This window comes from Cheilinus undulatus, linkage group 12 (genome assembly GCF_018320785.1).
Source record: "Cheilinus undulatus linkage group 12, ASM1832078v1, whole genome shotgun sequence".
Taxonomy (NCBI): domain Eukaryota; kingdom Metazoa; phylum Chordata; class Actinopteri; order Labriformes; family Labridae; genus Cheilinus; species Cheilinus undulatus.
The window spans coordinates 30,938,662-30,952,646 of record NC_054876.1 but is presented as its reverse complement, the minus strand read 5'-3'; the positions used below and the strand labels follow the sequence as shown (position 1 = coordinate 30,952,646).

Below are 13,985 nucleotides of genomic sequence, written 5' to 3'. Positions count from 1 at the left end.
ATTTGGAGACACTTACAGCAAAGTCGGAGGTGAAGGTCCACTGCTGCACCGGCTGGTTGTAGGTGGGCTCACTCCTTACTAAGGTGAGGTTAAAGGTGAGGCCAGGGTGGTCCACACTCATCACCATGGAGGACATGGAGGTTTCTTGGGAGAAGATTTACAGTTAGACCGAGATATAACAGAGTTTATAGACTGTGATGCTTTTTAAACTGTTCATTTCATATCTGGATCTTAAATGGAGGTAAACAAATAAACAAATAAATGAAAATGCCTGACTCACCTCTTTTAATTCTGCCTCCAGAATGGGACTGGACAAACAGACCTCTAAATCGAGCTTTGGTGCGGAAGTTTACAACCAGACGTCCCTGCTCATTGATACGCATGCTGGTGGGATACAATGCACCTGTCAAAAACAAAGGAATAAAGGTTCATTGGTTTTTAAAATGTACTTCTGAAAAATATTTATTGAACCACTGAGATTAAAAATCTGTTTTTGAGACTCCAACAAACAATGAGCAGCCATACATAAAAATCTAACACAAGAAACATGACTATAATTCATTAAAAGACTTGAAATAACATCAGCATGAAGCTGCTGTGATGAATCAGTTTTATGTTGGGAAACTGGTAAGCTGAGAGTTTTTTTTAGAAGAAGTGACCTGTTGGACAAACTCTACCTTGTTTTCAGTCAAAAGGGAATGAAAAGATAGAAATCTTTGTCAACACAGCTCACTTTGCCATCCACAAATGCATGCAAAGAAGAAGCCACATGTCACATGATCCAGGAACGTCCCTATCTTCTCTGGGCCAAAGCTCATTAAATATTAACGGAGGCATAATGGAAAACTGTTCTGTGGTCAGATGAACCAAAATTTGAAATTCCTTGTGGAAACCATGGACACTGTTGAACTTAAGTGGAGGGGCCTTGATATTAGCACACAGTTCAAAAGCCTGCATCTCTGATTGTACGGGGTTGCATTAGAGCAGGGGTGTCCAAACTTTTCCCGTCGGGGGCCACATACAGACATATATAAGGATGATGGGGCCACTTTCATATACCTCACTATGAGGCTATTTAAGTTAGTAAAACCAAGCTAATAGGTCAAGATATGCATAGTGATTGGGCAAGCTAAAATGGCTAATTCATGACTGACAAGGTAAATTGCCAATCATTTAAATGATTTTAGGGGGGCCAATCAGATTCAGGGGGACCTGGTTGGCCCTGGCTACCTCTTGCTCTGCCCCTGGAACATCACCCGTACTGCTATTTGCTGCCTCAATCCATTAGAGCGTTATAAATCAAGATATTTTTATTATTTTGTTGCCAATATGTTTACCAATTACAGTGTTGTCTCAATTTAGTCACAAAAACAAAATCAGTAATTACCTCTTGTCAAAATGTTTGTTTATAGAATCAGAATGTTAGCATCTCCCTGTGCTGAAACTAAGAAGAATAGCACAAGTTTCATGCTCTAATGTGGACCATATTTCATTTAATCTAAAGAATTTAAACGGCCAATAAAATGTGGACCACGGGCCACATTTGGCTCCAGGGCCATAGTTTGGACACCCCTGTATTACAGCCTATGGTTTGGGCAGCTTGCACATCTGGAAAGGTACTATCAGTGCTGAAAAGTAGAGGTTTTGGTGCAATATATGCTCCCATCCAGACCATGTCTCTTTCAGGGAAGTCCTTGCATCCCTACTTTTTTGAGATGTATTGCTGCCATCAAATTGAAAAAGCAATTATTTTTCATGAAATGGTACAATGTTTCAGATTCAACATCAGCTATGTTCTTTAAGTTCAACTGTGAATGAAATTTGTTTTTTTGAGACTCACAAATTCTGTTTCATTTACTCAATGCCCCAACTTTATTTGAAATTGGGCTGTAATACAAATATATATATAACAGTACATCTAAAGCAAGATATAGTTGCCTCCTTTAAGTCATTAAAATAATTTTAACAGGATCTCTATATACTAACACATGTTGACTTTGTTGGATTAACATGAGGTCATTATGTATGTTGTAAAAAACACAATGGAATTCTACATTTTGAGAAAATGCCTTCATTCTTCTTCCTATGGAGCGTCTTCCTTAAGGCATTGTTAATCTTTACTCTGAGTGCAGTATTATTGAAGATGACACTGAAGAAGAAGTTACTGTAAAGTAATATGAGGTGATTACAGTTGGAAAGATGTGGAAGGAACAATTGAACCATCCTACATCACTACCCTGAGTGCACTGCACTATGGCAGCCTACATGTCAACCTATTGTTGACATCTTCCCCAAACGTTGAAATCTGATGTGTTTCTTTGTACAACATACATAGAAAAGACTGTTCTGTTCATCTGATTACGACAATATGTCTTAATTTGTAAGGTTCCATTTAAATAAGGCCAGTCTTAAAGTTTCAGGTCTTTTTGTGCTTCTTTCCAAGCAAAGGAGGCAGCCCACTTAGACATCTTTTTCACAAGTTCAGCTCTGACCATAAAAATAGAGACTGAGGGTTTTAAATCAGAGAACTCTTCAGTTTAATGTATGCTAGAGGGCACTTAGAAAACAGGCAGATAGACGTAAATAATTATACATAGGTGTTTAAACTATAGAAACTTTATCGTTTCTACTGTCTTGTAAACTCACCCTGTAGCTCAGCCTGTGGTGGGCTGCCGATGCCATCCTTCCACAGAATAGCTGTGTCATACACAAAAGTGAGACGCAGCTCTGACTGCAGGTCGAAGTGCTGCCAGCCTCCAGTCCCCACAGGAGAGTGGAACACGTAGGACACGTAGAGAGGCACACGCAGAGTCACATATGACTGGACCAGGTTCAGCACCTAAAAATAGGAATTCATAAAACTTCAGTTAAGAAAAAGATAGTTGAAAACACATTGCAATAGTTACTGATAAAGAAGTGTTTGCTACACGTGAGAAAGGAATACTCAATGTGTTTGACAACAAATGTTTTTACTTCTGGATGAATGGTTCACTGTAGGCTTATGACTTATGATCTATAATAAGAATAAAAAGATGTAACAGTTTGTTTGGAAACGTTGCTCTCCTCCACAAAGGGCATGAACTCGTTCACTCCTACTCACTTTTGTCAAAGATGAAGAGAAGTTAAACTCACCGTGTTGTACACAACAAGCAAATCATGCAAAGTGATATGTGCTTGTATTACAGGTAAATGGTAAATATCAAATAGCTTTCTTTTAGTCATCTGACTACTTAAGGTACTTTTAACACCACAGGTCACACATACCCTTACACACCCATTCACCAGGGGTGGAAAGTAACTAATTACATTTACTCAAATTACTGTAATTGAGTAGTTTTTTGGCACTTTTTGAGTACATTTTGAAATCAGTACTTTTACTTCTACTTAAGTACATTTTTAACCAAAGTGACCGTTCTTTTACTTGAGTACAAAACTCTATGAACTTTTTAGCTTCTCTGTTGACTACACTGTAGCCCAACCCACACCAGCTGATGACTGCTGCATTGTTTTGGTCATGTGTCGGTGAATTATTGCTTTTTTTTTTAATGTGGGACACATTTGCACCATGAGTGAAGTTATCCACTGAGTTAGATTTGTGACTTTAGGTGTTCCTAAGGGCTGCATAGTTCATATTCTCTGCTTTGTTTTTGCCAGAGGAGACCCAACTTTCAATAGATTTTCAAGATTTACTGCAGCTCTGTGATACTGTAAAATATTTAACTCTTTCAAAAGTGTGGTTTAACTATATGAAGTAAGACTGAACTAAACACTTTAGTGTTAAATTGAACTCTATAATCATAACTTTCAATTTTTCTGTGCATTTAACTTTATTATAGAGGTGTAATCTAACTTTAACAACCTGGTTGGACATATATTCTCTTGTTGTTCTTGCCAATAAGGAAAGATCATACTTTACTCACTTCACAACTCCATAGTAGCTGGCTACTCAGTACTTAACCCTTAAGATTTTGGCTTTCCTACATTATAGCAATCATATCTGGGGTTATGATGAAATAAATGTCCATTCAAGTTTAAGGTATTTGCTTGAAATGCGAGGTTAATTTGCTGTTTGGATATTTTGGGCAATTTACTTGGAAATTATCAAGTATTTTCATGGAAATTTAGTTTCACGGCTTTAAATTTTCTTTCCTTTTTTGCATTTCGTAACTTGGTAGTCGACTATCCTTTGAAATTTTCAGGATTTTTCATGGAAGTTAGAAGAATGTTATTGCACATTTCTAGAATTTGCCAAGAATAATCTGCTTGAAATTTGGGGAATTTAATTGATATTTTCCAGGAATTTGCATGGAATTTTTTAGGAAAAATTTTAGCGGAAAATTAAGGCCTTATGATGACGTTTCATTGAAACTTTCATAGAATACTTTGAAAAGTACCCGAAGGAGTTGGAAAGTGCTGCTGGGGAAAAGAGACGTCTGGGTGGACTTGCTTAGCCTGCTACCCGGCCACAGATAAGTGGAAGAAGATGGATGGATTGATTTTGGAAAGGAAAATTTCCAAGAAATTCTTGCAAAACGACAAAGCTGATGTTTTAACTTACCAGACCAGACTCATCCCAAATAAGTGAGAAACTAAAACTGCTCTCCAAACAGGAGTTGAGAGTAAACTTTTTGCTTTACTTGAACAGATTTATAGACCAGTAATTTTGCTAAAGTAAAATTTATAGACCAGTAAAGTAACTGCACTTTTACTTGAGTGCAATAGTTGCGTACTTTTTTCATCTCTGCCTTTCGTACACTGATGGCAGAAGCTGCTGTGTAAAATTTCCATCATTGTTTAACTAATCTGTTCATACACATTTACACAGCACAAGCACAGCAGTGGGAGCCAATTGAGGTCTTGCCCAAGGATGCACAGACATGCGACTGCAGGAGCTGGGAATTGAACACTGATTCATAGGCGCTCCTCTCTAACCAATCATGTTACTCATTAAAGAAGCACAAGCATAACCTTTAAGGTATAACCACACACTCAAGTATGAATACAGCTAAGTATTGTGTGATTTTTTAAAAACTAAAACAATAAAACCAATAAATATAGTACAGCTCTATTTGTCTGTTCTGATTAAGACTCTACTTTTCTTCTGTACAAGTCAACTTGGCTGTATTTACATCTACCCACCACTAGGTGTCTCTGCTCACCAAGAGTTTAATAATGATTTGTAGGCATACAGATGTAAACTTAGTGCCCTCAGACATAAAACAACCTCGGGGTTTTTCATAACAACTCACTGATAAAAACAAAAGGTTTTTTGTTTGACTTACAGTAAGGACATATAAACTTCAAAATAAAAGGCTTCAGAAAGGTAAAGGATAATAACTAATTAGAGAGCCAGTTTGGTAGAGGTTGTTGATGGCATTATTCTTTACTTGTATGTATATTTTTAGTATCTGATCTTACTTTAAAAACAACATTTAATCACAAGGAAGCCCTACAATGAATTCAACTCCACTGCTATTCACTGAGCTGCAAACCTCTCTGGACTCTGTTATAAAAATCACTGAATCAGGATCCAAAAGAGAAATTAAGATGACTGTTATCTGAGAGACAAACTATCAAAGACCAAGGCTTTTTTAAAGTCTGACTTTACTTGAAGAACCTCCTAAAATAAATGTATACTGACTGGAGCATAATTAAGATAGCAAATGTCACAGAGAGATTTAATTTGAGATCCACAGCCACATATTTCCTTGTTAGTTCAGCATCCCTTTACCAGGAAAAGAGAACAACTCAGCAGTTAAATAAATCAAAATTAATGCTGTTGTAAAAGTCTTTTATCATGGGCAAAATCTCAAGCTTTTTAAAAAAAAATTGGTCTTTTGTTTTTCAGAGGTAGATGAAATATTTAATTCCTGAACCTCCGTTAAGCTGCGAGGTTATGACTGCTGCTTTTTGTTCTTTTAGCACTCTTTATGAAAAAAATAAAAAAACAGAACCAGAAGTGACAGAGTGACAGTGATCTCTGTTAACGAAGTGGACCTGAGGTCCTGTGGATGACGGGCGTCTTGTGTAACTGTGTGTACAAGCTGTCAACGGGGACAAGTAAATTAATTTCGTACTTCTTCTCCATCTCTCTCTCTCTCTCTCTCTCTCTCCATCTACCACACACACAAGCCAGCACACACACACACGCCTGCACACTCTCTCAGCAGTCTGATCAGCAACAAGACGCTGGCAGATCAAAGGCTGGAGGAACACAAAGGAGCAGCAGGACATGAACGAAAGAGCAAAGGGTCTGTTTCCTAATCCACAACAACAACAAGAGCGGGGAGAGTGCTGCAGCTGTGTGCGGTACACAACATCGTCAACAACCACAAAATCAACTGCAACAATGATCCAACAATAACTATGGACAGCTGGATATGATGCCAGAACGCAATTGACTTCTTTGGTGAGCTGAGCTGTCACATCAGCAAACCAGTGTAAAACAAACTAGAAAAGGTCTCCAGTAAAAACCCCAACAGGGGGGGTGTGCACACCCCCCTGTGCACACAAATAGTGTCCCTTCTTTCATGATTTCATAGATGAATGAAAGCCACCCTTCATATCTGCACCTCTTAAAATCTCTAGGAAAGTTGTTGACAGCCCATCTGTGACAATTTTCTGACATGCCCTTTCACACATATTCCTCATAGTAGGATATTTCAGCTGTCACAAAGGGTGGGGGAGGGGGCCTCAGGTCAGAGATATATTGTTTAACCTTGTTTTCGTGTACTCGTCTGGCTGTGTACAACTACCTGGGATAGAAACTACAAACATGGCGACACTCGTGAAGTTAACTGTGGGACCAGAACAAACATAACACACATCAACAATCAAAAGCAACATCAGATCAGCTGATGATAATTACTAGTGGTCAGAACACACCATCTAAACTCCACTTCCTCAACATTTTCCATCCAAGCATGGACAGAACAACAGCAGTGTTTTGGTTTTAAGAGTAAACGTGTTAACTGGTGACTTTCAGCTGACTGTTGGTAGAATGCTCTGTTACAGCAGCTTTTTGAAAGTGAGGGTGTTCCAGCAAATTCAAGACAGCGTGGCTGCAGACGGTACGTCTCTGATGACCACTCTCATAGACCGTTCATGAGAGACACCATCTCTGTAGAAGTGCTGTAATTTGCCACAGCAATGTATTTTCTGATTTAGATTTTTTCAAATGAACTTTGTTCCTGAACAAAATCTGGCAGTAATATTCATAAAACAACCACATTTCAAACATTACAGACTTAGCAACATCTCATGAATAAAAAAAGAGAAAAGGTCAGAGGTCTAATCCTTGATTAAATTATGCATCAACCTGTTTTAGAGGTAGTTACACGAATGGTGGCTCGCTTTAGCTATGTACAATAGCTTTAGCTAAAGCTAAAGCTAACAAAGCTACACTAGCTATGTAATTAACTTTCCAATATAAGCCAGTGTAGCTGAGTCAGCTTTAGCAGTGTGAGCTTTAGTAAACGTAGCTAAAACTAATGTAGCTACACAGATAACATAGTTACGTAATTGCTTTGTGAGCTTAGCTTCAGCTATACTAGCTGCGTTATCTATGTGCTTTAGGCAGCAAATGAAGCTACAGAAGATATGTGTGCATATGGAATATGGAACATGTGTAAGTTTAATCCAATTCTATTTTGAAAATTTTAGCGTGTATTTCCCTTCTGAAAGAGATGGCGTCTCACATGTCCCATCTGCGAGAGGGGCTGTCAGAGATGTACAGCCTGCAGCCAGGCCCCTCTCAGTGCCTTGTGTGCAGTTTGTCACTCTGTCAAACTATACTCATCAGATATGTATTTAATGAAACTTAACTAATATTAAAAAAAGACCTATGGGCACACTTGGCTAAGAGTTAACGGTTCTATAATCAATGGTTGAACCAGTACACCAATCTCTTTTCCAATAGTTATTTTTACAGGTTTAACATCAACTTTCATCACTGAATTTATCTGTTGCTAGCTAGTTTGATGGCCATGTTTATGCAGTGTCAATGACACATCATTCATGTGGATTATTGTGGACTTAGTTTATCAGTTTCTCATTAAATCTTTCTGTCATTGTTGCTCCTGTTGTCGTGCTGACTCTGTCATATCCCCTCAGTTTCTACAGTCCTCCTACCAGTCATGTGTACACTGCATCTTGTGTGTAAACAGCATTAATTTTTGAGGATGTGCACAGCTGGTGTGCCAAAGAGACACAGGGGAAGCATTGCAGTCATGATGCATGCATATATGTAGTCAACAGCAAGAATATCTCTGACCTTGGAGGGAAAGACATGACATAAGGAGGTTGCTGCTGTGTAATATTCACAACACACCCAAGATGGCTAACGAAGCAAGAGAAGCTGTGTCTCAATTCAGGGTTTGCTTTATTTGGTGGGGACATTTGAAAATTTACTGCAACATTCGTAGAAACAACCCTCACCTTAAACATAGTTTTGAAAATCTGACTCTGAAAATGATCAGTTCCCTGAAAATAAAAACTTTGTGAACATCTTTTAAGATTTATATTCCCAGTGCTACAGTCATTCCAGGGACTACTGTGGGCTTATTTTGCTGCAGATCTATGTGAGTCAGGTGCATCTGTGAGACTGCCACACTTAGTACATTTTCCATGCCCGTCTTTGATCTGTAGTTTGTCCTGATTGAGGCAGCCTATCTCATACAGGTAAGATATTGCAACAGGGAGAAGTGTTGCCAAGGCTCACCTGCCTTGAATCTGGAGTGATTTCAATGAACTGCTCTGCTTCTGCAATGCTAAAGTCATCAGCTGGTGTTGCTTAGCTTTACCTTGCAGTCCCCACATTATAATCACACCCCAACACAATGCAGGCTGCAAAGGCTGCAAGGATGCAACCTCTGAATTGAGACACAGCTGTTGTGTGACACTGTGATGACAGCATTATATTGATTCTATGTGTAATTGGTCATAATTGCAGTATCAACAAAAGTATTTAGATACTGGGGAGCAGAAAATGAAGCAGCTTCATATCCTGAACGAAGATCCAACCTGCTGCTTGCTGTGAATTCTCCTGAATATTACCTGCTGCACTCACACCATCGGCTCCAGCTTTATGGGGAAATTTTACTAGGAGGCTGGCAGGAAAAAGTCTAGACAAAAAATATTATTCGCATGCAGCTTACCCTGAAAATTTAAAAACATTTTTGGAAGTGTAATGCATATAAAAATGAGGGTTTGCTTTAATTTTTCCAAGTAGATAACAGAGTATGTGTATAAGGGGAATTTATGACAGGTGTTTTCATGCGTATGTTTACTCCACACACAAAAATGTCATTCACATATCAGGGAACAGAGCTGGCAAACACAAACATGACTAAGAGGTAAAACACAGGAAAACAGATGAGGAGCCATTCTGTCTGTGGCTGTAAATAGACTGAACATACAAAAACACAGAAAGGCTGACAGTCAAACAGATGTACACACACACCCTAGATTGGAATTTATATATTGTTGACACACACCTGTCCGTCAGTCCCTATGGTGCCTCCGCAGTCAGTGAGCAGCTCGGACATGTCGTAGTAGCTGCTGAACTCCCACAGACAGGCTTCCAGGTTCAGGTTCCTGTAGAAGCGCAGGGTGCTGTTCCCCCGTAAGGAGCCGCTGAACTGGTAGGGCGCCGTGTCTCCCATGCTCTCTTGGCTGCGCGTCGATGCGGTGATGAAGCCGTGACCTGTAGTGACCTCGTTGTAGTCGAGCAAGTTGGAGCAGCGGTGGTTTCCGACCCTCGTTCCGTCGGGACTGAGAGTCAGATCAAAGTTCATGAGGGGGCGAGTGGAGATTACCGGAAGCATGCCTGCGGGGCAAAAAGACACGATGTGATTCAGAATGTTGCCAACTACCTTTGAAACAAGAGAGCATTATTTGAGGAAACTCAGAGGAAAGAAAAAGTTGAACAAGAAAGTAATGATAAGAGAAGCAGGGGGCAGCAGAAAAAAGCGGTAGGGAACTTAGGGCAGAAGGAAACTGATTAAATATCAAGAAGGGAATGTTAAGTAGCAGCTCTGCTGGAGGGGTCCTACAGCGGGGTTCGATACAACTCGGCAAGATCTATATTCTAGCTGTCACGCTTCTGAGGATCTTCAGACGTGAATATTACACACACTGCATTACACTTCACTTCATCTTAGCCCTGCCTCCAGCTCCTGCCTACCGTCTATGTGCGGCATGGTGACAGTCACTTTGATGAGGTTGGGGTGTTTAGGGTCGTCTGCTCCAGTGTAGCGTAGCTTGGCAGAGAAAGGCTCAGCACCGACTGTCCCCATCTTACGTGGTTGACACATGCCTGAAAATGAAAGAAAAAGAGGACAGGAGACATGAAGGACAAACTTTTACACTTTGGAGGGAGGACGACAAACTGGCTTCAAAAAATCCATTGTAAAGCTCCTGTGAGATTTTTTAGCTCGTCATTCAACAGATAGAAAATAAATTGATGCTCTAAATGAGCTGAAGTAATCCTGGCCATCAGCAAGAAAACTGATGGTTTCTATTCGGTATGTTTTTAAGTCTTGTAGCCAGTGCCATGGTGTAGGAGTCAAATAAGGTGACTTACAACACGCTGCAGAAAAAGCCTTTGCCGTTTTCCACAACAAAGATTCCACAGATTTTTCCACAGGGAGTGCCAAAAATTCAGTATTTTAATGATATTTTACACTTACTCACTCTAATCTCAACTAATAATTCCACAGCCAGGTAGTGATGTTCACATTTCTGTTGCAACCATCTTCAGAGAGAGAGACTGGATTTGATTCAGCTGTGATGTGTAGGCGAGCAAGTGATGGCAGGAAGGTAAAATCTGCTTTCATTTGAGTCAAAAGGAAAATTATGGTTTGTTAGAAATGCTGTGTGCAAAATTATTTTACTTCAAATTTGTGAAAAATTGTAATTTCTTTGGTCTCTTAAAGATCTGTAAAAGTTCCTCACATTTTAAAACAACACACCCAGAAAAGTACAAAAGATCTGTGTTTTAGCATCATATTGCATATCTTGTACCTTAAATAGGCCTTTTGTATTTCCACGTTGATACTCAGCTCCTGCTGCTATTTCAGGCAGTAAGGATTATTATGAAATAATGTTAAGGGAGGCAGATTGATAGAGCGTGATGCATCCAGCCAGGCCTGCCCACAGATTTAACTGGGCCCCTGACAAACCTGGACAATGGGCCCAGTTGTGATATTATCAATATATGCATGTTGGATCGGTAACATTAGTGTTAGCATGCGGACTGGCTAGCAGTTACTTTATTTTGGAGATGATAAGTGTGTGTTCTGATGTTGAAATTAGTTATTTGTGCCACATTTGAAACCCTTTCCATCACTTTCTCCACCCATTTTTCCACTATTATTTGCCACTTTTCAATAATTTCATGCAATTTTTGCCCATTTTTCATCTTTAACCCATTTTTTTGCCACTTTTTAAACCTTTCCCCCACTTTTTCTGCCAGTTTTCCCACTGTTTGCCCCTTTACATTGATTTTGTGCAGTTTTTGCCCATTTTTGCCACTTTAAACCCATTGTTGACACATTTGAACCCTTTCCACCACTTCTCCACACTTTTGTGCCTTCTTAGACCTAGTTTTGCCACTTTCTGCCTGTTTTTGCCCCTGTTAAACTATTTTGCCACTATGTACCCCTCTTCAACACTTATACCATTCATTTTTGCCACTATAATTTGCCAATTTTTCCAATTTTAACCACATTTCACTATTTGTTATGCCATTTTTTGCCACTTGAAACCCCTTTAAACCATTTTTCTGCTGGTTGTGAAACCCTTTGACCTATTTTTCACTATTTTCTGCCCAATGTGTTTGCCTCAGTTAACCCATTTTTCCACTCTAAACCAGTTTTTGCCACTCTAAACATATTTTTTGCCACTTTTAAAAAACATTTTCACCATCTTTTCCGCCCATTTTTGCCATTTCTAACCCATTTTATTTATATTTTAGGAAAAGGTTTTCACACATTTAAAAAGGCTATATGCTACGGTATAAACAAATGTGGCATTGACAAAGTTGTTATTATTTAGTTAAAAACAATAAATTGTGGTTATCACAGGTTAATAAGCTAATCAATTATACTTTGACTTAAGTAATCAAGTTGAGTACTTTGTCTACCACTGCCTCACACTGAGGTAACAATCTGTGTTGGAGAACACTTACTCCTGCACTAAACTGAAATATAAAAATAAAGTGCATGTACCCTTTATTTCATACAATCTTATGCTCCAGCAGAAACAATCTACCTTTAAATTTTTTTGAACAGATTTAGTTAAATTTCAGGCTGCAAAGGTCTTGAGAGAGCTGCTCCACTTTTGACATCGGTATTGAAAAATGCCTCAGGTACCCACTCGATGCACCATGCTCCAGTATTCTAATTCATTAGCCTGGTAGGAAACAACAAAACAAACTGTCTTATTAGACATAAATTCTTCATCCACCTTGTTTTTTCGTTAGCTTCCACTGAAAATACTGCTGAAGTGAGAAGTGGAAAGGAGCAAATAAGTAAAATATCAAGAGTTAGATCATGTTTTAAACTGTTAAATACCACCTGTTAAACAATAATGTTAAAACAATTAATCAGGATTAAAAAATGTATTCACTAAACACAAACAATTAATGCATTAACTGAAACTATGGCGAATATTGCCTTAGCCAAGAGAAACCACATCAGTTAATTTTTCTTGATTCTACTAAATCAGAGTTTTATTGAGCTAGGGTAGTTGGTGTTACCATGAGCCCCTGGTCATGCTGTGGATGTTCCAAGGGCCTGAAACCTGACGGGATCTTCCGGCTTATCACCAGAGGTGACAAGGCCTGAACAAAAGAGATGCAGTTGAGCTTGACCTCGGCTGCTGAGCCACACGCATATCGTTAGCCTCATAGCATAATGCCTAAGACATATTTTAAGGGTTTATTAAAATAAGGCAAAATGAATCAGCAGCGTCGGGGGGAGAGTATAGATAGGCAGATTTTATGATTTGGCCCAAAAAACAACATCAGCAGTTATGGCAAACAATATGTGTGTTGACTGGCCACCCTTCCCTTCCTCTCTAGCCTGGAGTTGTTGCACTTCAGGCCCTGTGATGAATCCTTCCTACATGCTTAAAACGTATGCACATGACTGTGTGTAAAATTTATTTTAGCAGAACCAAGCTTGATCTGCCTTTATGAGGCTAGAAACAGAGCTGTAACAACCTGCTCAGACATTGATGCACCTAATAAAAATGGAACTTATTCTCCTTATCTAATGGCAGGTTTGCAGGCTGGTTCCCAGAGACAATCCTGACAAAGTGATTGGAATAACACAAAATAACACACAGGAAAAAAACCTTCACAAGAGCAAAAGAAAATAATTAAATAAACTTCATGTAGTACGAAACTAAAACTTCAGCCCTTGGAATTGACTTTAAAGTTTAATGAATGAGGATGAAAAAAGAAAAAAAGCTTCAGCTACAGTAAGACTTTTGGTTCTGCCTAAAACTGTAAAAATGTATTCAAACCTTCTGCCAATATTTATAGCTGGTCTATAAATACTGATACAGCTATCACACAGATATCTTGCATTCCTAAAGATCTTCTTAACACTTACATTTTCTGGTGTTTCATAATATTATTAAAAAATCATTTTGAAGTAATTTTAAATTCACTTTCTGTTGATCTTGTTTTGGCCAAAGTCAGACAAAGTTTCTCTTTGCTGATACATCCCTGTGCAAGCAAAAGTGTTTTATAAAGAAAGATTTTGACTTTCCTGTGCACTATTCAATGTGAATTTAAAACAATGTAACTTCCAGTCTCCATGCTGTAAATCCATTCAATATACAATGACCAGATGACAGAGGTGGCCAGCACTGAACATATCCATATGGCAATCCTCCTGATTTTTCTTGCTTTTTCCTACAGATGGATCAGTAATAAATTCACTCACTTGCTTTACCAGCTCCTCACTGCAGCTTTGAGT

The 13,985-nt window shown here is 38.9% G+C and overlaps 1 protein-coding gene across 1 annotated transcript in view; it reads right to left on the bottom strand.

The window, feature by feature from the left end:
* The window catches only part of frem2a (FRAS1 related extracellular matrix 2a), a 119,405-nt gene that overhangs the window by 5,050 nt on the left and 100,370 nt on the right, over positions 1–13,985 (bottom strand). Inside the window, exons 16-20 of the mRNA XM_041800867.1 lie at positions 10,184–10,315; positions 9,495–9,826; positions 2,647–2,839; positions 281–403; positions 17–144 (exon numbers count right to left, since the gene is read on the bottom strand). Of these exons, the coding sequence (XP_041656801.1) occupies positions 17–144; positions 281–403; positions 2,647–2,839; positions 9,495–9,826; positions 10,184–10,315 (908 nt within the window). The remainder of the gene's footprint in view (positions 1–16; positions 145–280; positions 404–2,646; positions 2,840–9,494; positions 9,827–10,183; positions 10,316–13,985) is intronic.